This window comes from Sylvia atricapilla, chromosome 13 (genome assembly GCF_009819655.1).
Source record: "Sylvia atricapilla isolate bSylAtr1 chromosome 13, bSylAtr1.pri, whole genome shotgun sequence".
Taxonomy (NCBI): domain Eukaryota; kingdom Metazoa; phylum Chordata; class Aves; order Passeriformes; family Sylviidae; genus Sylvia; species Sylvia atricapilla.
In genome coordinates, this window is record NC_089152.1 from 16410494 (window position 1) to 16434038 (window position 23545).

General features: G+C 38.7%; 1 protein-coding gene across 2 annotated transcripts in view; it reads right to left on the reverse strand.

Annotated features, from left to right (window-relative positions):
* Positions 1–17126: 17126 nt before the first annotated feature.
* The window catches only part of VPS13C (vacuolar protein sorting 13 homolog C), a 74040-nt gene continuing 67621 nt past the window's right edge, over positions 17127–23545 (reverse strand). For both annotated transcript variants that reach the window (XM_066328588.1, XM_066328587.1), the window contains 4 exons: positions 21567–21658; positions 20483–20606; positions 20136–20222; positions 17127–18793 (listed from right to left, as the gene is read on the reverse strand). In XM_066328588.1, coding sequence (XP_066184685.1) covers positions 18704–18793; positions 20136–20222; positions 20483–20606; positions 21567–21658 — 393 coding nt within the window. In that variant the 3' untranslated portion in view covers positions 17127–18703. The remainder of the gene's footprint in view (positions 18794–20135; positions 20223–20482; positions 20607–21566; positions 21659–23545) is intronic.

Sequence of the window (23545 nt, forward strand, 5' to 3'; positions counted from 1 at the left end):
CTTGCATTAGTGAAGATCACAATCTACTGGAAAAATAGCCAGGGACTTTGCTCTAAGTAAGGAAACCTGCAGCTGCTGAGTCTTGCCAATACTAATGGCTATCATTACGCCCATTTGTGAAAATAAGCCAAATCTTAGCTAAATCAAAGTAGCTGGGACAGAGAGATTCATGATGCAACCCTAGTATCCCAAAGCTAAGATGAAATACCACCCCATATCTCATTTAGTAACCACTGCTAAAATAGTGTGAGACACAGCCCAGACACTGGGATTAAAGGGCAGGTGCCAGGTGACTCAAAATAGCCAAATCCAGCACAACAGCCCAGCCAGGCAATCAGTGTTGGTTCTGGGATTTTTGCAGTTGTGGAATTTTTTTTGGTTTTTTTGGCCAACACCACAGGTCAATAGCTCCTAAGTGACCTTTCCAGACAGCAAACTCTCCCTCACATCAAGCTATTGCCACTCAGCTGGCACAAACAGACATAAAATATCCCAAGTCAGAAATAATTATGCAAATGACACAGCAGTCAGGCCTTGCATCTCTTAGAGTGAGTGTGCAGCCTCACTGACTGGGAAAGCCATTTCAGCAGTTCCAGGAAAATTAGTTTGGGATAGTCACACACAACTAGAGTTTATTAATTAGCCCAGCACACAGTGTGTATTGATGTTTTAGCATTAACAAGGCAAAACCATGGAAATCATGCTCCTTGAGCAACATCAAATTTTGGACAATCTTCAAGCTAGAGGCTAAGCCAAAGGCAAATACATTCACTGTGGGCATTATTTAATACAGATTTTCAGCTTTTCTTAAAAACAGAGTATAGCAGATGTTTAATTTATTACATCTGAAAATTTGGAATGTATATGAGAGAAAACTGTAAAGCAACAACCAGAAAAGAGCTACTGAAGTCACCAGGAGTATTTTTACCCAAGATTCTCAATCATGAAGCATAAAGTTTGAGTAAGATTTTTTCTCTTTTCCATGCAATTTAATATACTGCATCACACAGTAGAGAAAAGGCCTCTGGATAATCTACATGAAGAAACAACTGGTGAGATAAGAAAATGAAGGTTTTAAAACTCCTCTTATATCCTGTTTATTTCCACTTGATTTTTTCTGAAGACAAACCAGTGGTACCTCTTCCTTAGAAAGTTGAGATACTTGCAAGTTAAAAAACTGAAGCCACATAACACATTAATTTTTTTTTCATTTCCCTCCATTTTTACACCACTAGTCCCTCACATTAAAAAACAACATTTAAGATATTAATCCAGTTTGAATCCAGGACAAAACAATGCTTTTAAGAACAGTATTGCTAGGATTATAAAAATAATAACGGGTCAAGTAAGGATTCAAGCTTCCTCAATTTTGATCTCTGATCACATTTTTGTTCACTTTTAAAATATAAGTACCTATTTATACAGAGAACTGTCATTTTAACAAACATCCCAGAACTCCAAGGAATGCACTGCTCAATGCTGACAACATTCATGTATTAGTGATTTTTAGATCTATGTTCAGTCTGAGACCTTTTCACAATAAAACATCCTACAGGTAGTTTACCTGTGAAGAGATCCCTTTAAGAATCATAGTATTAGAGGGACCTTGCAAGATAATGAAAGTGACCACACACACATAAATATCTGACCTACAATGCAAAGATGCATTTCAAGTTACTGTTGAACTTTTATAGTAGAAATTCTTTGTGCTGTTGCTGCCCTAGAGATTTTTTTATTTAAATTATAGAGCAAAATTTTTATTTAAAATATCATAAAATAAATAACTGCATTTATATACATATTTTTATATATAAAATCAGGAAAAAATCCTACTAGGGACCTTCCCTGAAAGTGGTGGTATTTCAGGACTTTTTAAAAAATACTTTCTTGGTTAATTTTCATTTCTTTTTTTTTTATACCTGTTGATAGAGCATGCAGTCCTTCCTGAACTGGATTCCTTTGCTCAAGGAAGTAGGCTCACACACATCATCAAAGAAATGCCAGACAACATTGCAAGTTTGTCTTGCACATCAGTAACACAAAGAGAGACTGCATTTTGCATTTTTCTCTCCAGTCTGGGGACAGAGGACAGGAAGAAGGAGAAGCCTCATGACACCTCAGAGCTGCACAAAGCAGCTTCCCCTTGTGTCCCATGTCCCTGTTTCTTCTTGGGAAAAGGAATATTTTCTAAAGCTCCAAGGAGCACAGATGTAAGGACAAGTCTGTTCCTTCCCCTGACCTCCCTAGAGCCAAGTCTGCTTCCTTCATGCACATGCAGAGAAATAGAATTGACTTCAGGCTCCAAAACAGCTTCAAAAGGTTAGATTGTGGAATGAGCACTAAGACACCAGGAAAACATTTTTTCAGCCTCCCTTGATGTTTTCATTAAATTCCTATTAGCAGTAACAGATACATGCATGTAATGTAGACAAGCTGCTAAAGCACTGTGTGGTAGCTAAGGTTTCATCTCGGTGTTGCCTGATTTACCCACAGTTAGAGGATAAATAGATTACCAGCTCTGTGCTCAGGAATCTACTTGGTCTCACATTTTTAACACCACTAACACCTCGTAACTATCATCTCCAGCAAGCTTTGCATCACCTAATTCACAGGGTATTGGCTGTGAAACTAGTCAATCCCTTCAATAACTTCTGGGAAGGGATGGTTGTTCCTTGTTCTTGTTTCTAATTGTCTCTAGTCATCAGGACAAATCCGTTCCCTTTCCCTGTGGGGTGATAACTGACACTGGGTGGAATAAGATGGGGTGACTGAAACAGCAGATCTGCCACGGGTTCCTGTGTCAGCTACAGCAACAAAATCAAAATTCATTTAGTAAAACAGCACTTACCAAAATCTTCCCGCTGGACATGGAGAGCAGCTTGTGTCACTTTGCCTGCTTTGCCACCAGCATCTACACCACAGGCACCATCAGGACAGCTGAAAATGGCCCTTGTCAGCTTAAAAGATACTTAGCATCTGACATATTACTATAAAACAGCTATCAATAAAACAGCTTTTAAACAGAGACAGTAGAAGACTGCGCCATATCCTCAGCAGCCTTTTCTGGTGTGCATGTGGGCAAGCAGGAAAAGAGAAGACAGCAGAGCAGAGGACTCAGAGCCAACTGAGTTGGATTTGCTGCTGAACATCAACAAAAACCTCAGAGTTGCTTTTTCAGTAGAAAGCCAAACATGAATTATGGCTCAGATATGACCACAGTACAAGTCAGCAAGGCTGGAAGCCACTGGGATCATGCACTGCAAAACACCTTCAGTACCTGCATCAACTCCACACACACACAAAGAGCTTTGAAAGTCCATATCCATAGCTGGAATATGAGCTATGGAATAGATTACCACAGGTACTAATTATCCTATTTTCACGTTATTTACCAGGTCATTTTGCCAGACAAATTTGTATTTCAAATGTCTTTTGTTTTAATCAGAAATCAGACCTGTCCCTTGCCAGCTCCCACATCAGAGCATGCAAACCACTCCTCTAAATCATCTTTGGCAAGTTTCCTACCACAAAACGTGTGCTGGACAGGCAGTTGGGTGTGCTATGGCCACAGCTGATCAATCCTCATCCTCCTGTCACCTCATGTTCCCCCAGCCCTGAAGCAGTGACATTATCCTTCAGCTTACCTTTCAGAGCAGTTAGGAGATACTCAGCTTTGGTGCTCTTCAGCTTTGCCTTACAGTGCCTCTGAACTTATTGGAATTGTCAACACTATTGAATATGATATTTATGGCACACTTCAAGCTTATGCAAAAAAGAAAAAAAAAAACAATTCATGGCAAGTTCTGCCTATCTTATTATTTACATTAATGCATATTCATCTCAACTTGTACAGGAATGCATCAATTTACAGGGGCAAAATTTGTATTTCTTCGCCACAAAAGGTATAGCATATTGCAAATTTTCACACTGCAAAATGCAGCAATTTTTTTGTGGGTAGAATCATTATGTTTTGGATACCCTGGTGTGTCTGTATCTACTAAAAGGCTTCTGATTCTCTGGCTAGATCCTTCATTTCCAGACATATATTTTAGCTCTGTTCTCTAGCTTCTGGCTTTAATTAATCTAAATTAAAGTTCTTGCACTCTGCTTCCACTAGGAGAAAACAAGAGGTAATCTGGTTTTTCCGTGCTATGTAACATCACTTCTAAAAAGAACATACAGAACAATCATGGCTGATTAGAAAAACAACTTATCATACACCAGAGAGAACCTTTGTTCACAAACCAAACCATTTAAACTTGTTCAAACGCTTAGGATATGCTTGCAGACAGCACCTTGCTATTGATCCTGACCCCAGGAGGTTTCCACCTGGCTGCCTCCTGCTGCCCCCAGGCTGTCCATTTGGTTGTGCCAGTACCACCGTCTGCAAGGCCAGGCTGTGCCTTGGACAAGAAAACTGAACCAGGTGAAGGAGTATTTATTTTAACACTTACTTGCTTTGTTCAGTGCACGAACAGTGGTGAAGCCCCAAGAGAACAAACACTGTGGGCAAACACTCAGCTCCAGCAGCAGCAGGGTGATCACTTACTGAAGCAGTCACTGTATTTATTCACATGGCAGTGACTGGCTCATGGGGGAATTACCAGGGATCTGCTATCAGCTCCAGCTGTAATGCAGTGTTCCTGGTGGTGGTTTACAGTATCACTGGCCCTGACAGTTGGTAAAATAACTACTGGATACCTGTAACAGCAAGAATGAAGCCATGTTCAAGGTGGACAGCTGGAAAGAGATAAGAGGCAAAAACAAGGAGTAGAAGGCAGAATTGTGCAGCAAAAGCAGCCTGTAAGGACCAGTGGAAGATAACTCTTCATAATCAAATAAGATACAAAGTACCTGCTGACCCAACACATACTAAACCTGCCTTGGGAAGGCTGACCTGAAACAGAGACTGGACAGAGCTAGAGAATAAAACAGGTATTTATTGAAAGGCCTCCAGGATCCACCTTGGGCAGGACACTAATAACACTAAAGCTGTTGTGAATGCTGAGATTCAGGTTCAGGGAGGCCTGAACTCAAACAAGGCAATCAGATTCCAACTCAAACATCAGATTCCAACTCAAACATCATGCCCCACTTAGATTCTTGCTCTTCACTGTGAAAACAACACTGGAAGTGCAGTGTCAGATCTCAGACTCGGGTCAGTTTATGGTAACTCAAATGCTGGGGGGACAGCAGGGTGGAAATAAAGAAGTTTACATTTAGTTCAACAACCTTCAAGGGCTCCAGCAGGACTGGGAGATGTTGAAGCTTAGTCAGCCATTTGAGCATATGGCTACACGTCCCTCCATAATTAATGAGATCAATCTGAAAGCTGCATTGGAGCTATAGCACTCTTTTTTACTCCTATCAAAACCAAAGGACGTTTTCCACATCTAGCTGTAAACATACTGGGTGGGAGGCCAACAGGTCACAAATGTGGAACCTGGCATTTTAGTGTCTCCCCTAGAGTAGTTTGGAGTTACTCAAAATCAATAAAAATTCTGACCATGCTTCTCTCAGATGCAATATAGCAGAAAATTCAAAGGTTCTTTCTGTAACAGATGAAACATCAGCTGATGCTGAAACCTTTTTTGAAATTTTAGTGGTGTATTTACTTTATTGTGACAGTGTCACTGCTGTGATATGCTTGGCGTGCATGTAGGACTTGCTGTCTTCATAGAAAAACATTGCCCTTATTGTTTTTTAACATCAGTGTATCTTCATCACCAGAAACAGCAATTATTCAAAAGTTCACCTCCATTTTGAGTGATGAAATCTCCAAACCAGTGCATTGTCCCTGTTACACAAAATTTACAAAATTCAGATGCCATTGCTGTAAGAAACATTCTCTTGAAATAAGGAAATTCTTCATAGGTTTTCAAAAGCTCATATTCCTACAAACCCAGACACTATGTGCTCCTGTTTTCACAGATTTGAGAGAAAATTATCCAAGATGGAATTGCTACAGTCTGCTAATTGAACTTCATGAAATAAACATGAACATTCAATAAAAACAAAGCAAACAAACCAGAACTTAATTCCTTAATCCCTCTAAATGGCACCTGATTGCTAGCTTCTCTCCTGAGGCTAATGCAGGATCCAACCTGCAAGATATTTTCTACAAACAGATTGTTCCACACAGAACACTGTCTCCCTAAGACAGCTTCCACTCTCACTGCCTATGTGCAACAAAAATGTGGACTTTTACAAAAATAACTACTCAGCAGTTGTCTCTCTATGGTACTTAAATTTCAAATAAATATGACCAGAAGAAAAGACAACTTGGTTCTTTCTCAGTGTTTGTGGATTTCCATAGATGAGCCACTGCCAAGAACTGTGGTCTAACAGAACACAGGCAGAATACAAGGTTCTTGTGTGGAGGAATTTAATACTGAACCATAGAAAACTTGTTCTTTAAGTAATTTTATCAGGTTTCATTAACACATCAGCCCCTCCACAGGCTTGTTTTGAGCAACAAAGTTTTTGCAAGGTAGTTACAATTTGGTATCACAACTTCTTTCTAAGAACGGCCAGTGCTAACGCTTCGTACTGCAAAGGAACACTACTGAAAAATACCTTTCTAGGTGGTCAAGAGGAAAAATGCACACTGTGTACAAAAGTAGCTTCAGCCCAAAGCAGAACTGAAGCCCAGACTGATTGTTCAGACCTTCCTGCACATAATATTCTGTTTGGATAAACAATGGCAACTGTCAGGTACCATCCATCATTTACATTATGTTTAGAGCAAACCTTAAATCATTGTCTCTTTGCAAAGAAAGACAATTGAGATAGATAAGGACCTGTCACAAGCAGAAAGCTCTGTAATTGAGGCTTTTCATGAAAACTTTTGAACTTAAGCAGTGGCTGGGCAAGTCGTGGAGCTTTTACACATCGTGATGGCTCACTAACTGTAGAAACTCTACACAGGAGCAATGCTGTGAGCTTCATTGTGAAGTAGAAATAAGTCTGGGGAAAACTATGCATCATCAGAGCAGAAGCCAGGTTTCTTATACATGAAATAAATGCCTTAGAAAGTGAATTTCAGCATGTGCAATTGAAGCTATAATGAACGGTGCTCACTGGTTTAGCACTGACAATAGTGAAGACAGAAACAAGTAAAATACATGTAGCTGATTTTTTTGGGTTTTAAAAGTTTAAGGCTTTTTTAAAACTTTATGAAAAATCTGTGGAGGAATTTGTTTATTATCACAGAGCTATGATTTTAACTAACTCATTGTAGACTTCCAAATGCACAAAATAAAGAGCTCTGATTTTAAATATAAAAATTCACTAAAAATATTCACTGCTTTTATTTACTATCCTTTTAAAGTTCTTAGGAAAATTCTCCAGATAAGCATTATATCTTTTCTAAAAAGGAACAGCTAGCCATCTCCATTTCCTCTGCAGATCAGAACCCCGTTTTAATTCTCAGACTGTTACAGAAATATCTCACAAAGAAGAAAACAAAGTTTAAGCAGTTTGCTGTCCCTACAGATGGCCAATTCAAATGCTCAAACACCCACACAGGAGAAATATAGCTCCAGCCTCTCTAGAATACTGGTATCTTGAGAAGAATTCAGCAATGCCTCATGTTCTTCATTCCACAGTACCATGCAAAGACTCATATACTCAGCAGACAGTTTTTTCCTAAGGCTTAATAGGAAAATGTAGGAGGAGCAGGTTGAATCTAAAACCCAGCTCACATTCACAGCTATGAAAAAGATCTAATTTCCTGTTCCAGTGATACTTTTTCACTTTTTCATTCAGCATCCATAAGGACAAACCCAAGAAGTTTTGAAGGTTTCATGATACAATCAAAGAAAGAAAAGTTTCATCAGCACATGGTTACCTGGAATGTGGAAGGCTGGTGCTCTGACTGACGGGTCACTATTCTTCATCAAGGGAAGAGGGAGAGAAGTCTCTTGGTTTGATTTCACTTTTTAACTGAACCCAAGCAACTCTTCTTCAAATCAAATCAGTGTGTCAACATATTTACCCTTTTAACTAATCTGCTTTCCCTCCCATTAACAAAATAGCAACACAATATTTCATTTATGAAAATTGAACAGGAACACGCTTTCCTAAATTTTTGCCTACATTATTTGGATGGCTAACAAGACAGTGTGTTTAATTTTTGTGCCAACTCTGACACGTTTGGCTCAAGACATTCAATCAGCTTTGCATAAAATTCATAAGTTTTAAACTTTTGCTTTTACTAGGACTGAAAAAACACATTTCAAAAAACAACTATACCAATTTTTTGTGTGCTGCTGTAATAGGGAACCACATCTGATCAAGCAGTGAGTAGGAGGTCTGGATAGCAAAGAATCACTTTGTCTTTAAACCTATTTCTTAAAAAAAATAATTCAATTTTGACATAATCCAGCTGTTAAGATTTCAGGGAATTGTTTTTATTAAAATATTGCGCAGCAATTATTACTGTATTTTCAAGTGCCCCACAGGAACTCTAACTAATTGTTACAGAAGTGAGGGGCAAGGTGTATGAAGAGATAGATGTATTTGGCATGTTTTAGTTCAGCATCAGACAAAATGAACGTGTGTAAAGGGATTAATATTTTCTGCTGTTTGTAAAACATCAAAGGACCGACAAACATCTATCATCCCTTGTTAGTGACATACTTGCTCTGTCAATGCACAGAATCACTTGAACAGAGATTTAACTGGAGTTAACAGTATTTACATTAATTACATTTGATTACTTGACAATTTTAAACATCAAATAGCAGTCAGTTACAAAAGCATTGCCATCGTACTTGCCAGATGGGAAGCCAGAGTGTTTAAGGGTGAGGCTTTCAAAAGCACATAAAAACTCTGCTGTAAGACACCCTCCAAGTCAATGTTAGCAACTGCACACCAACCCCAAAGCAGCACTGTCATCCCCAGCTCTGCCTTTCTCAGTGAAAAGCAAGTGCCTAAGTCAACCACCTGGGAAAGGAAACTTTAAATTATTGCGAGCAGTGGCTGCAGCATTGCTTATCAAGTGGCTAAGATACCTTCCATATGTCTTGTTGCAGAAGTCTGCTACTCTCACGGCATTCCAATGTTCCAAGCTCAAAACAGTTTCTATGCTCCACAATACACTATTCTTGTCACAACTTCTTTGGAGGTCTCAGCTACCTCATCTTGTATGTCATTTAGCTTCTATAAACTGACGGGATTGTAAAAGACATAAAACTCTCTTAATTTCATAATCTAACATCACCACTATATCCTGATACAGACAATATGAAGCAGCAGTCACGAGCACATGGGCACCTTCATCATTCACACAAATCCTTCAGTATTTACAAGTTTCAATACAGAGTCATTTTCCCTATGATCCACTCTTACATTTACTGTAACTTCATGAAATAAATGTAAAACTATATTGTGCTTTCCCCCTCCCCATTTTACTCCCAAGTGAATGATAAAAATGGGGTTTGTAATTGTCTTAATTATAAGATGCTTTTCCCAAACCCTTATCACCTGTAACAGAATAGGCCTGGTAGAACAGCTGAATAATATATTATGCAGGCAATCACTTATGCTATGATCTCCACCTGGATGCTTAAAGAGGAGCACATTTTCTCAAGAAAAGCTGGTAATAAAAGCATTCACCTGTGCTGCAAGGACAATGCTGTTCTTCTGTCCTGTGTTGCTTTATCTCTCACGCACTGGATCTATTTCAGGTTACACCAAAAATGCACAATAAGTCTCTTAACTGAACTGCTGGCAACTCAGGTGGCCCCAGTTCAGCTACACGCTGTGCTCTCACACCATTTTCTTTGTATATTATAAACATGAAATGTGTCTCTCTTCCCAAATGGGCTCAGGAAGCCAGCGGATATCTGCCCTGCCCCAGGTGCACAGGTACACTTGCACCTTTGACAGACTTCACCCTGCAAAGCTTTGGTATCAATTTATCTTCACTAGGTGCACTGTGACTGCATCCTAAATCATGGCCTGTTCACTGCCCGTGGCATCTGTTTGACTAATGTCATTGCAAGGACTTGCAGGTTTAAAGCCTGCTTGTTGCTCACGTGGCAGAGGCCTTTGAAAATGCCACACACTTGTGGATTTGCTGCTGGATTCATCAATAACCTGCCAACAGCCTCTCTGCTGGAATTTCCCCCTCCTGTCTTTGTTTCCCGCCTCTGGTTTTGAAGCATTTTGTTGACTCCACTCTGCAAATGGGAGCATTACCAATCTGCTACAGAAGCAAACCTCAGCAAACTGAAAAGGAGCACTAAAGCCCCTGAACCTCCTATCAGACAACACTGGAACATTTCAAAACCAGCCTGTTTCAGCTTCCAGCTGAATTTTTTTAAAATTTCTTTGCTGGTACTCAATTCTTCAGTAGCAACCAAAATAGAAACACTGTAGAAAGGAGTCACTTTTCAACTAAAACTTCATTCAACTGAAACTCCCCATTTCAGCTTGCAACTTGAGCTAAAAAACATCTACTAATCCTTTAGCATTTCTAACTTTGGCCATGGAACAGCCAGTATAAGAGCTAGAGGTAGAACATGTAATACATCTACAGAGCAAACTTGAAGAATTCCTCCACTGACTTTTATCTATGACCAAAAAAAAAAGTGTTGCCTCTATCGAAGGCAAAGTTTCAAAGAACATCTTACAAGTCAAATATAAACGTTATGACACCTAGGTTATATTAAGGTTTTAAACTTTATGAGTACAGATCACAGAGAGCAAGCACTGGAGTCAGAACATGCATCTCAAGTCTCTTGGCCTACCCAGGTTTCTCCACTTTTCATTCTCCATTCTCCTTTTGTTCTAAGCTCCCAGATCCTTCAAGTGTCACTAGATTAGTCAGGCACAGGCCACAGGAATTATCAGAAGGAAATGAGAGGCCATCCAGAATTTGTTACTCTGGTTATCTCCAGTGTGCCAGACTACCACCACCAGCTCAGTTTGCCTTTGTGCCAATGGAAGCCTCAAAGCTTCCCCTGAAAAAGGGCAGATATAACCCAGGCACAATTCCAGGAGAATTCCATGAATAAAAAGGCCACATTGGGAACTAAAATATCATCTTTGTGTTACTTGCTGGCAACGCAGGATCCATTAGATGGGCCACAAAGTCACAAGGGATTCTCTCCCCCTGGCTGGGATGGGAGCAGCTAGGCAGAGTCCACAAAAGGAGGAAGGCAGCAATGTTGGTGCAAGTGCCTCATCTCCTCCTCTCCTGTCTTCCCCTCAGTTCTCAGCCCTGACCTGCAAGCCCTCAATGCTACAAGGTTGGAAATTGTGCGTGATGGCAGGAGGGTCTGAGCAGCCCTCAGAACTCAGCATAGAGAGAACTCTTTGCCTGATAACACCAGAAATAACCTGGTTTAGAATGTGTAATGCCCCTACAACCAAGACTGCCTTTTCTCCCATATGCCCTTCCAGGAATATTTTCTCTCACTGAATTTTTTTTTTTTTTTTTTTTTTTGCCTGTAAAAGATCTAGCCAAATTATTAAACATTTAGGTAGCCTCACTTTGCAAAGAACTGGGAAGAGATCTTTAGAAAGAAGGAACTGGAAAGGATCCTAAAACCAGACAGAGACTTGCAACAAACAGTACAGACACAAAAAAAAGCAAATGAGCTTATGCATCTGAAGTTCCTGCACGCTGCAAAGGAACACCCATGACACTCTGAGCCCTGGAAGCTCAGGGGTGAGAGAATGGCTCCTACAACTGAACAACACAAGCTGAGTGAGGACTCATTCCCTTTATCAGCAGCTCATAGTGGCAGCCTCTAAAGCAAGAAGCAGAAGTCACAACCAAAATACAGAATAATATTTCTGATTTTTAATGTTAATTTTGTTTTCAAGTATTAGTCTTAGATTTTTAAATACTATTAGAAACAGGTGTAATAGCTACCATAAAATACTAAGAAAAATTAGATTTTTACTAACTTCAGCTAAACAGCAAAAAGTTCACAACCCTGTTAATGAGTTCTCTGATGGCTTCTTGGGCTGCCTTAGATCTCTCTGAATTTATCATATAGAGAGTGGGAAAATAGGACACTGCCTGTTACACAGCCACCTGCAGATCAATAATACCATTAGCAGAATGAACATGTAAGTAAAAAGCACACAGAAAAACCTTCACACTAAAACATTCCCCATTAAAGAAATATGTACTCATGGAAATCTGCACCAATTCAGATCATTTATTACACTGTGTACAAATAACATGTGAAGGATCATCGTAGTATGTTTTTTCAACACTTGCAAAACTCCAGATTTGGATCTACAGCTTGAAAAGCTTCTGACAGGCTCTGATTTACTGCTCCACGCTCTGCACTGACCACATCAAGCAGGTGATTTTAGAAGTGTGGTACCCAGGCAGGAGGAGGGTGGGCAGGAAAGATGTAAGACAACAGCAGTACAATACAAAGGTTCATTCCCCCACCTTGTGGGTTACTACTGGAACAACAACTTACAGCAACATCCCTTCATTTGTAACCCTGACACACTCACCTATGTCGTTCCACACAGATTTCTGCTGTGCTACAGCCAGTGTCCAACTTGAAAGCATCTTTGCAATTAACTCAAAGTTGATGTAAGTAATATGCTGTTTTATTTTTTTAATTCCACATTAGCTTAGAGAATATCTCCTCTTGATGTTTATCAGCATCAGTCACTCAAGGTTGATGCACTCAAAGTGTGGAGAAGGTCCTACAAAGTTAGCTGTTCAACTGTTGCAAGTTTCTCATTATACTAAACCTGCATTTTCTTGTTAATCAATTATATCCCTTTGTGCTGCTTTTACTGACAATTAACCTGCAACAATTCTAAGGGATCAGTTGCAGAAGTCTTTTTGGATTGCTTATGAGCACCACAGTGCAATGTCATAGACGGTGGAAAGTCAACAGCAAGTTTCTTTTCCAACAGCCAGAGGTGAAGATGACAAACACAAGAGGAAGCTTTATAAGCACAATCCAGTCTTCATACATCAGCTAAGCCAAGGACAGACTCAGGGCCACATTTATCAGTGCAGAGACCAGATCTACACAGCTCAGTGATTTACCTGTAAAGTTTTTACTGTATGTGAGAGGAATGTATATCACACCTGATGGGGAGAGGTTTCAAATCCCTGGAAACTCACTCCATTATTTAGCACACAAACTGCTTCTCTACTTTCCAAGCCATTTGTTCTGAACAAGCATTTTGCAGACTTGAACATCTTTACTGTACTTGCCTCTGATAAACAGCAGAGTCTACAAACAATGTGGATACACACAGCACTGGAATTTGAGTGCTGTCATTTGAGCAATAAAGTGCATTTTCAGTGCTCCATCTGCTGGCTCCAGTAAAGTACCTGTGAATGGCTCTACCTCTCTGAATGAAATCCAAGGGAAAATTTCTTTTCCTTTTGAAAATCTAACACAGTTACTGTTTTCAAGTACTGCTGTTGGTCTGGACAACGAGATGTTTTCCCAATTACGGATGAAAAAGGAATTTGTGGGATACGAAATTAACTTTTTAATGATTTGGTTTTACCTCTAAAGACCTAGCCATTTTATGGATTTATCACTATCCTGCTTCCACCTTCCTTCATTCCCAACCTACCATGTCAATATTATGGGGTTCCTCCCATCTCCCTTGTTCCCCTGGCCTCCATGCAGTCTAAAAACCAGATCACGATAAACAATTAACAATCTCATTTCATAGTATATAATATAAAGTGTTGTCAAAACTAGAGGTTTACTTGTTGACTTACAGGAAGGGTGAGGATACAGTGAACTGAATCAAGTTTTAAATTCACATGTTCCTTTCAACAGGTCAGTTTTCTCCTTTTAAGAGTTATTTCTCCTTTCACATTTCCGCTTTTCTCCCTCAGACCACTGAGGTAACTAGATTAAGCTACCACCTTAGTTGATGACAAATATCTAGAAAAATCCAAAACAGAAGCAAATTGCAACACAGAGATAACAAATGCTGAAGTCTGGAGATCTGTGTATTTGCCTCACTGTTACTCAGTGATTGTGCAATTAAGATCCATAATCCAAGGGATGGAATTGCATTAGGATCATTAGTAAACTAAAAAAGTATTCATATAACTGGAGGAAAATTTTATTAGACATCTAGTTGTAAAACAACTTTCCCCCCAACTTCAATCTGTCCTTCTCCTGCCCTGTGGCATGACAGGTTAAACTGGGAACTGCCCTCTCCCTCCGAAGCATACCTTTGTCCAGGAAATCTTAACAAACAAGCTTAATAGCTTGTAAACAAAGCTGAATAACAAAGCTTTGATTTTTCCAGTGAAACTTGCAGTTGCATGTGTTGATTCTCAAATCCCTCTGCTTGTTTCTTATGTTAAAACTTCTCTGGTCAGTGTGGCATCTATTCCAAATTCAGTCTTCACACTCAGGTTTGACTAAATGAGACTGTACAACCTGTTGAAATAATTATTTGTTTCAAACATGTTAGCTAGTTTCAAAAGGCTTCACAAGTCAGTTGACACTTTTTAAAATAAATATTTTTTATTTTTAAATCTTCTGAGTGACCCAAGGCACCTTTATACAAATAATCCTTGTTGCCAAGCATAGCCCAAGTTAGGATATACCTACTGTAACCTCTGTGTTACTGCACCACAACAAAAGCTTATTTACTGCCAGCAGTGAAGTAAGAACATTGGTACTTGATTGTTAACTGAATTACTTATCCCCTCCTTCAACTTCACAATTTACCCCCTTTGAAACTATTTATTCTCTTACTACTAAACTGCTCTCTATTCTGTGCCTATAAAGACCAAACAATCCTCCAGACTGCAAAATTTGAGAAAATGGTTAAATGTGATGGTGAGAGGTATGAAGTTCTCTTGATGCATATACTTTATCACTGGAAACACATAACTTCATCTCCTGGGTAATTTTCTTTGGTGTTGGGGGTAGAGGGGCTATTTTAGGTTTCCTGTGGTGACAGAATCCCAGCTCAGCAGGGATCCCCTGAGCCTGCATAGCCCAGGCACAGTCAGGCAGAGAGTGCTGCCCAGGACTCAGGCTGCAAAGATCTGCAATGATATTCCACAATCTGAGGAGTTTTAAGAATGGTCTGATGCTGCTTGTTTCTTTAAAATTCCACATAAGTACTTGTAAGTGGTTGGCTTATTGTAATTCTGTAGAGAATGACTGGTAGTAGTCAATGAATATAGGGTCACTTTTGAGAGGAAAAAGACACAATAAAATCCAATAAAATTCTCATTGAAAGAAAGCCTAAAATCCCCTTGAACAGTTAATATTACTTGCTTCCAGACTGGGCAGAAACTCAAGGAAAATTATCAAAGTGAAATGCTCCTTAAAGCTCACAGTTCAGTGGAATTGATAGCACTACCCTGTGAAGAAGCACATATAGTCATTATCTACTCCGAAAGTTCTCACATCCTTCTCTCTTTTTTTAAAGAATTAAAAATGTAAGCACAAGCATATTAATGTCTTTTTCAATGAAACAGTTTGACTCGTATTATCATTTTTCTGCTAGAGTCTTTTTAAAAATGGTTACTAGGTCATAGATCTACACCGAGGAAAGCTGTACTGTTCTTTACCTAGGGGACAACTGAGCATGCCAGGGCATGGAGGGCATGGCACAAAGGACTGAGCACGATTCAGAAGGGTTTCAGGAGGCTACACTTGGAGCAAGAGGCTAAGAAACACTCACAAGGACTAAACATTCATCCACACCTTGTGAAAAAAAAGCTTTTAAAGAGCTGGAGAAACCTACAATGAGACAGAAAGCAAAGGAGTAACTGAAGCAAAGCAAGGACCCAGACGTGACCTAAATGCTTGGAGTTCTAATTAACACTAATTTTACTGTCTTAATATTCAGTAAAAAACGGCCCTTGAGACAGCAAAAAGCTTCTGGGTGCTCACTGAAAGGAAAAGGTTAGGAAGATGTCAACAGCTTGGCAATCTGGTGAGCTCAGTAACACTGAAAAACTCAACAGCTCCACAGAGGCATAAAATCTTCAAGGTATGGAGAAACATTTTCTTGCCAGATACTTTAAAAAATGAAACAAAATGCAAAACATTCAACAACAACAAAACAAAGAAACAAACCCCACAAACAAACAAAAATCCCACCAAAATCTTTGAAAAAGCTTTTCACTTGCATCACAGCACCTGGTTAAAATTCCTCACTCAAGATTGTCTGAAAACATACTGTTACCCTCTTCCCCCAACAGACCATACTAACAGGATGTAATTCTGCAGTTGTTCTCATGCTGGGCACACAGATAGGGACTAGACAAGAGACTCTCCTTGTTCCTTAACTTCCTCAGCCAGCACTTCCAGAAAATGCATCAGCTTAAGGAAAAGAACTGGCAGGCAACAGGAGAAGCAAGTTTCCAAAGTTAAGAGAGCAAAGCCCAGGCAGAGTCAAGAGCATTTGCAGCTGCAGAGGAGGCAGCTATGCCAAAGGGCACTCTAAAAACAAAGCAAAGACAGAAGGAGCCATAGTAAAGTGGAATGGAATACTAAAGGCAAGGCCAGGACAAGCACTGGAAACCTATTCACCCCAAACATCCATCTTCATTTAAGCAAGAAATGGAATTCCTCTCTCATGTCCTCCTGGTCCAAGTGGTAAAGGAGGTCATTCATCCTCCAGCTGGAGGTCATCTACCAGTTCAAATTCAGCTGGCAACCCAAACTGCAAAGATGTGCATTTCAAAATAAAAACTACTGCTTCTTCAGACTATTTTAAATAGGAAGTTTCTTCATTGAACCTAATCATATATAAAGTGAGAAAATAAAATACCTATTCTTTACAGTTCAAGCCAGAAAATTTACCAACACATGAGGATGTTTATAAGGGAATCAAGCAGAGGACTGGAGGCAGAAAGGTGTCTACAGAAATGTTTAAAGCTCCAACTCACCTAGAAAGAGGCACATGATACTGTCTGAACACACACCAAGTAGACTAAAGTGACATCTATTTTCAAATATGAATTAAGAAGCAGTACACACACAACTAAATGTCAGAAAATAAGATGAAAAACTGTAGCTGTAGAAATCTTTTCTGCAGTACCTTCATACTCCAATTGTCTTCATACAGCGACATGTGGCAAACCAACAGCACATATTGCACTTGAGAAGCAACAAAATTTTAAATCAAAGTACAAATACTTGCATATAAAAATTTATTTCTTTTTTTAAAACATGAACTTGATATACATAGAACCTGGACAGGTAATTTATTCATTGCTCAGGCAGAGCTTTCTAGAAAAGAGGTGATAGCACAGAATTTAAGGCTGTACCACATTTTTTCCCATGTAGCAGAGTGGATTAATAGCCATGTGCGTACAACAATAAAATAATGTGTGCAATACTCTCTGCAAGTTCTGTGTTTGGCAGCTTACTTTCAAATGTCTTAAGCTTCCTAACTTTGGTGAGCTCAGAGGTACAGGTTAAAAGTTTCTTTATACAATGCACCAGCCCTTAAGTGTAGAGTTTAAAAATCCAGGCCTGGTGCACTGTATGGATCTGTAGAAAAATACTGTCATTTTAGTTCATCAAGTTTGTATCTACAGCTATTATCTACCACAAAATAGAAGTAAGAAATAGAAATTTTTCTTTGCCCGAAAAGGAAATTGGAAAGGTCAAATTTTGAACAGTTTTCACAAGGACCCTGATTTTCTTAAATGATATCCCAAGTCTGAGAGCAAAGGCCCCCAGTTCACTGATCACTGAACTCAAATCTGTTTGCTCACCTAGTCCTTGACTCAGTCACCTACGGATGTGCCTTGTGTTAATGGAACTTGTCTCAAGGAAGTTCATGGGGTTACTCACACCAGACACACACTTGGTGTTTAAATGTTGGGGTAAACTGAATGCTAACAGCCTTCAGGAAGAGAAACTGCAACAGAAACACTGCATCAGAAGTGAGTTTTACCTTAATGAGATGGCATTCTTCCAGTGGAGTAACTACACTCTGAAATATGGAGAGCTAATTTCTTAGGATTTCAGGTTTTGTCACAGAATGCTAAACCCAGTGTGCTGCTCCTCCTGGAGAATTCTTTAGGCTACAGTGACATAACCAAAACCATAAACAGGCACTTGACAGGTGAATAATATTTTCCATTTTTAAAGTGCAGATTTTCATTTACAATGTGACAACATTCCAAAGTAAACATTTCCAGACAATTTCTATAATATACCCTATTTCTTTCATATATACTCATTCTTACATTGCTTCAATGCACTATTTTCTAATACTAAACACTCAGAGATTAAATTATACTAGCTAAATTGTGTACAGTAATTTAAGGAGAATGTTGTCTAAAATAGAGTTTGTCATTTGTTTCAATCACAAACAGAAGTACTTCATCTGGGAAAACACCAGAACCACAATTACTATTGCCACCAGTCTGTAAACCATAACCTTTGAGTGCAAATAAGATAACCACTTCATTTTAGAATCTCTGACATTAAAGAAGGCAGAAAATAAAATTTCAGAGTGGGAAAACATTTTATCAAAAACTGTAATTTTCAAATGGAAATGCGTGTTTTAGAAATCCATTGTTTTCAATGCATAACTTCTAAAACTTAAGTGTTAATGGCAGTTAACTTTGAAAGAAGACCGCAGATATTCCATCTTTACTTTTTGCCCAATGTTTCCATGTTGCTCCTAATCAATTTTAGGGAGAAAATTGCATACCAAACGTCAAACATGACAAATCCTGTCATTATCAAGAGAGCATTTAAGGTTTCCTCAGCTGTGAGGAAGCTCTCTTCACCAGCTTCTCTTGTCTTCGTGTTGTCTGGGCTTCCTGAATGGCACAACAAACCCTCTGTAAAACACAGTGAAAGCAAAAAAACAATTAAGGCAGGTAGCACTTTTCTTCCATTAGATGTTACTAAAACACAGCTAATTCAACAAACATGTAAACACACAGAGGCTGATGTAAGTTGGCTACTTGGCTCCTGATTCACATGCACAACACTCAACTGCTGACCAGAAACAGAAGTCCACAAAAGGTAAATGGGTAGTGAGAGAAAAATCGATTTGTAATGTACAGATTACAGCATAAACATTAGCAAAGGGAAGTGCAGTTAGGAAATAATACCAAAAAAAGGTAATAAAACACAAGGAAGTATTCTTCTAGTGTGATCTGTGTGTTTTGTGCAATGCTCCAGCTTTGGCCGTGCCACTAAGATACAAACTAAAATGATTTAAATTACTTAATTCCAAGTGTGATTTGGACGACATGCTGTAAGAGAAAGCTGAAGGAACATTTTTACACAAGACACAGTAAAGAACCAAGACAGACTCTCCCAGTATATAAAATGCCTCAAAATTATAGCAATTTTTTTCCTTTCCCAGTCTAACCTATTCTTTCAGGAGGCTCAATCAATTTAATAGCAGCAATTTGGCCCTGATTCTGATTCCATCTGCTGACTTGCCATTTACTGCAGCTACAATTTCAAGCATGCTTCCATGACACTGTGGATCCAATTGATTTCACATTCGCTATCAGGGAGAACACCTCTCTCATCATCTTATACAACACTACAGTAACACACATGGTTTCCTAGGAAAATTTTTCTATTCTTGAAGTACTCTGGAATTTATCCAAATTGCTAGATCACCTCAGGTAAGTTACCTGCAAGATCCAAGCATCTACAGAACAAAAGCTCACAAAATACTGCAGCCTCCCCAGCATCAACAGGAACATTTAGAGATAAATGGTAGAATAGTGGGGAGGGAGGAGGGAGGAATCTAAATAGGCCTTTTCATCCAAGGTCCACTTGTCCTGCCTTAGGTGATCTTGGAAAAATGAGGAGCTACCTGGAATCCTACAGACTATAAGGAATGTAATACAACCTATTAATTTAAATATTCTAATTATTTTCCTTTAATGAGCTTTAACATACAAACTCTAAAACTACGTAGTTTCAACATTAAATTATTATTGCATAAACTCTCTTGAACACTCTGGTGTCATCATACTCTTGGTAACACACATTTTTCAACACAAAACTATGGTAAATGGTCCCCAGGCACAGCAGCCTACTCACTAACAAGTCTCTGAACATTATAATCTTTTTTACACAGTGAGTTTCAACAACTGACATTCAACAATGTCATAAGAAAAGAAGATTAAAATTTTAAAAAAAGAAAAAAGAATATACCCTTGCTGTAGCTTCGTCCCAAAGCTGAACTGTCTTTACACATTCATGACCTGTACTGTCCCTTCTTTGGAACATCTTTTGATCCTGCTGCAGAGGGGAACAAAAATGTGCTTCAGATGACTCATAAAACAAGAATGCAGAATCTAATACTTAAATGGCTTGAATGCCAACTTCAGGTTAGACTTCAACATGGTCTCTGTCCAACCCAACTGTCATACTTCCAAGAAACTTTCAGTAAATCCTGTCACATAGTCCCTTAGTTAGCAGTCAGAACCATAAATAAGTTAAAAGTGTCTATGAATCTCTAGTGAGTATTAAACAGAAGAAAATTTACATGTTCTTCTTACCAAAACAGTGATTTTTAAAATATTTCCTTCATAGGAGGGATAGCGTGTGAAGTCTTCAAATAAGTAATCCCACTCTGTTGTTAAATGGCCTAAGATTTCCACTTCTTTCACATATATCACTCTCCTGTTCAAGAAAAAAAATCATACTCAATTTTTCCCTGGGATTAGAACTTCGCTAGAAAAACTAAACAATATGAAAGCATTTGTTTAGGGTTTTTTATGTGGATTAAAAGTAACCCCTCAGTCACAGTGGGACCCTTATTTCCTTAATACATTCTGAGACAATCACTTGGCCTTTAAAAGACCTGGATGATCTAAGACATCACCCAGTATGGGCAGGCCAAGAACTGGGATCAGGAGAGAAGGGCACATTTCTCCAAGGCTGCAAACAACTCAACTGCCCAATTATCATTGATGGCCTTTGTCAGTGCCTGGAAATCTTGTCCATCTGCAGCCAGAATTCTGAGGTGTGCTGGTCATTATTTAAAAAACACACTGGGAAGTCCCCATGGTCTCATTATGGATGAGCCCCTCTCATCCATTCAGGCAAGGTGCAAACTGGTGACCTGTGCAATGTAGAGATCATAATCCTTTTCACGATTTAAACATATTTAGAAAGTTTTGACTCAGGAATGCCAACATCTTGAATTTTAAAACTTGTCAGATGAGTTAAATAATAATTTTCATGTTGGTACAAAGACTTAAGACTTCATTTAGAATATTCTTTCATTAACAAGATTATAAACACGTATTATCAAACTGTTAGCTTGACTGCAAACACTTGTAACAACTTAATTTGAAAAATCAAAAACAAAGAGAAAAAATCCAAGTATTTCCCTCCACTATGATGAAAGGGTCACTGAACTCAGAGTAAACTGTCTTCCCAAACTAGTATCCAGCACTTACACCACAACTAAATTACGTTTTCCACTAAGGAAACAAAATAAAATATTAAAAAATCAAGAAGGAAATAGAGAAGGAAAATAGATAGGCAGTGAATAACAATCAGTTTAGACCTAGCCAGATGTCTAATCCCCAAGCTGAAATCATGTCAAGCCCTTAGAAAGCACTGAGAATTTAATACCTGTTGGTAACAATAAGGTTTGCTCTTCTGCCCCTTGGAATTGCACAGTGGTATCGATACACCTCTTTTTCCAACTTTCTAATGTGCAACTTCTGAAACAGAAACAGAAAACAATTCTGGGGTTGTACCAAAACAAACAAACAAACCCCACAAAACAAAACAAATTAAAAAAAAAAAGGAAGAAAAAAAAAACACACCACAAAAAAAAAATCAAACTGGTGTCTTGAATTCAAAAGCCTTCTAAAAAGTTCCCTCATTGTTAGTTCTTTAAAGCAGGTTCTCACAGTGCTCAGTCCTGCAGCTGAGTCACTGAGAAGTCAGATCTGTTCCACTCCAAGGTAGAACACTGACACTGCTGTATCAGAGTATTTCTTCAGCTTTGATTTCCTTCCTGTGCTAGTAATTGTTTAATAGTGTTCATACTGCTACACCCCATGCTGCAGGCCTCATTCAAGAGTGAAAACCCTGCAAAGGTCATGTATTTTTATAAGGTACATGACTCAGACCCTCAGAAAAACTCTCAAGATACAAATTCTCAGTGGACCTCAAGATCAGGCTTGTGGAGCACTGAGCAGATATGAGTATTCAATACCCAAAATACAAAGGTGTATGAAAGTGCAGATTAAATTACTCATCGTGTTTTGATTAGACAACTACAATCAAGTGACAACCTACAAATACAGAAAAAGGTTTGAAATTAAGTACTGAAGTTCTCCTAAGATTTTCTGGGCAATTATTCATGAGGGTTTTTTTCAGATTTCCCATTCTGTACATATTCTTGGACTAAAGTATAACGTTTCCTAGAGCATGTCACCAGGATTACAGCATTCCATCAAAAACACAGAGCAGCACAGAAGCCAGGCTCACAGTCAAGCTGCAAATAACACTGGATAAAAGGCAGCAAGACTCACAGGGTGATACCTGAACATATTTGTGGAAAGGAATGCACATCGAAACATCATGCAGAAAAAAGATAAAAGTAGGAAATTAATAATATGCTACCAGTGGGAACCCAGCCTCAAAGTGGGTATGAGAATCAATCAGTGTCAACTACTGGTTTTCCTAATATGCAGTAAGTCTTTAAAAAAGACACTTATAAATAGTGTTTAATTAGCAAAAATTAGCAATACAATTATGTAAGTATGAAGTCAATGTATATTAGCTTTGTAGCCTCCAGGCCAATGCCAGCACCTTTTTTATGATACAATTTGTTTTAAGGGCAAATGGGCAGCTCCTGTGCAGAACCATGGGGAACCACAAGGAAGAATGCCTGGATGCAGAATGCACACACTTCAGATTGACCTTTAGCAAATGGTGCCCCAAAATTGGTTTGATATTCTTCAGAGCAAAGACAGATGACTTTCAGTTTACAGCTGTTCCTGTGGAATTCAGCCTCTATAACAGTAAACTCCTCAAGTTCTCATTCCTCAAGTTTCTGATAAGCCAGTAACAATAACCTAAAGAGGAAGGACTAAAAATTCAATATGTTTTTAGTTGTTTCTTGTAAATAGCCATTTGTTTTTTATTTCCTTAGATGGAACCATAAAACCAATGAGATGACAACAGAGGCTGCACTTGACTCCACAATTGTCTGTCTGTGATTATCAGGTTTAACTCTATGCAGTTTAAGTAACCAAAATTGAAAGATCAGCTTACATAAGAATCAATTAAAAGAAGGTTTGACATTTATTTATATTTGCATTTTATTTTCATATATTCAAAAGTTCAACAAATATCTTAAAGCATCATCATACATCACAACTGACTCCAAAAAATCCTTTAATCTCGAAAAGTGGATGAATATTCAAGAGCTGAAATCAACAGCATAGTGTTTTCCTGGACTTGTTCCCTAGTGATGTTATGTTTTGAAATACATTTTAATCCAGCATTTTCAGCAACCAGATCCACAGGGTCAACCAACATCTTCTATAAAAAAATATCCCTTTCTGACCATCTTAAAAATTTCTGAAACTGTACAA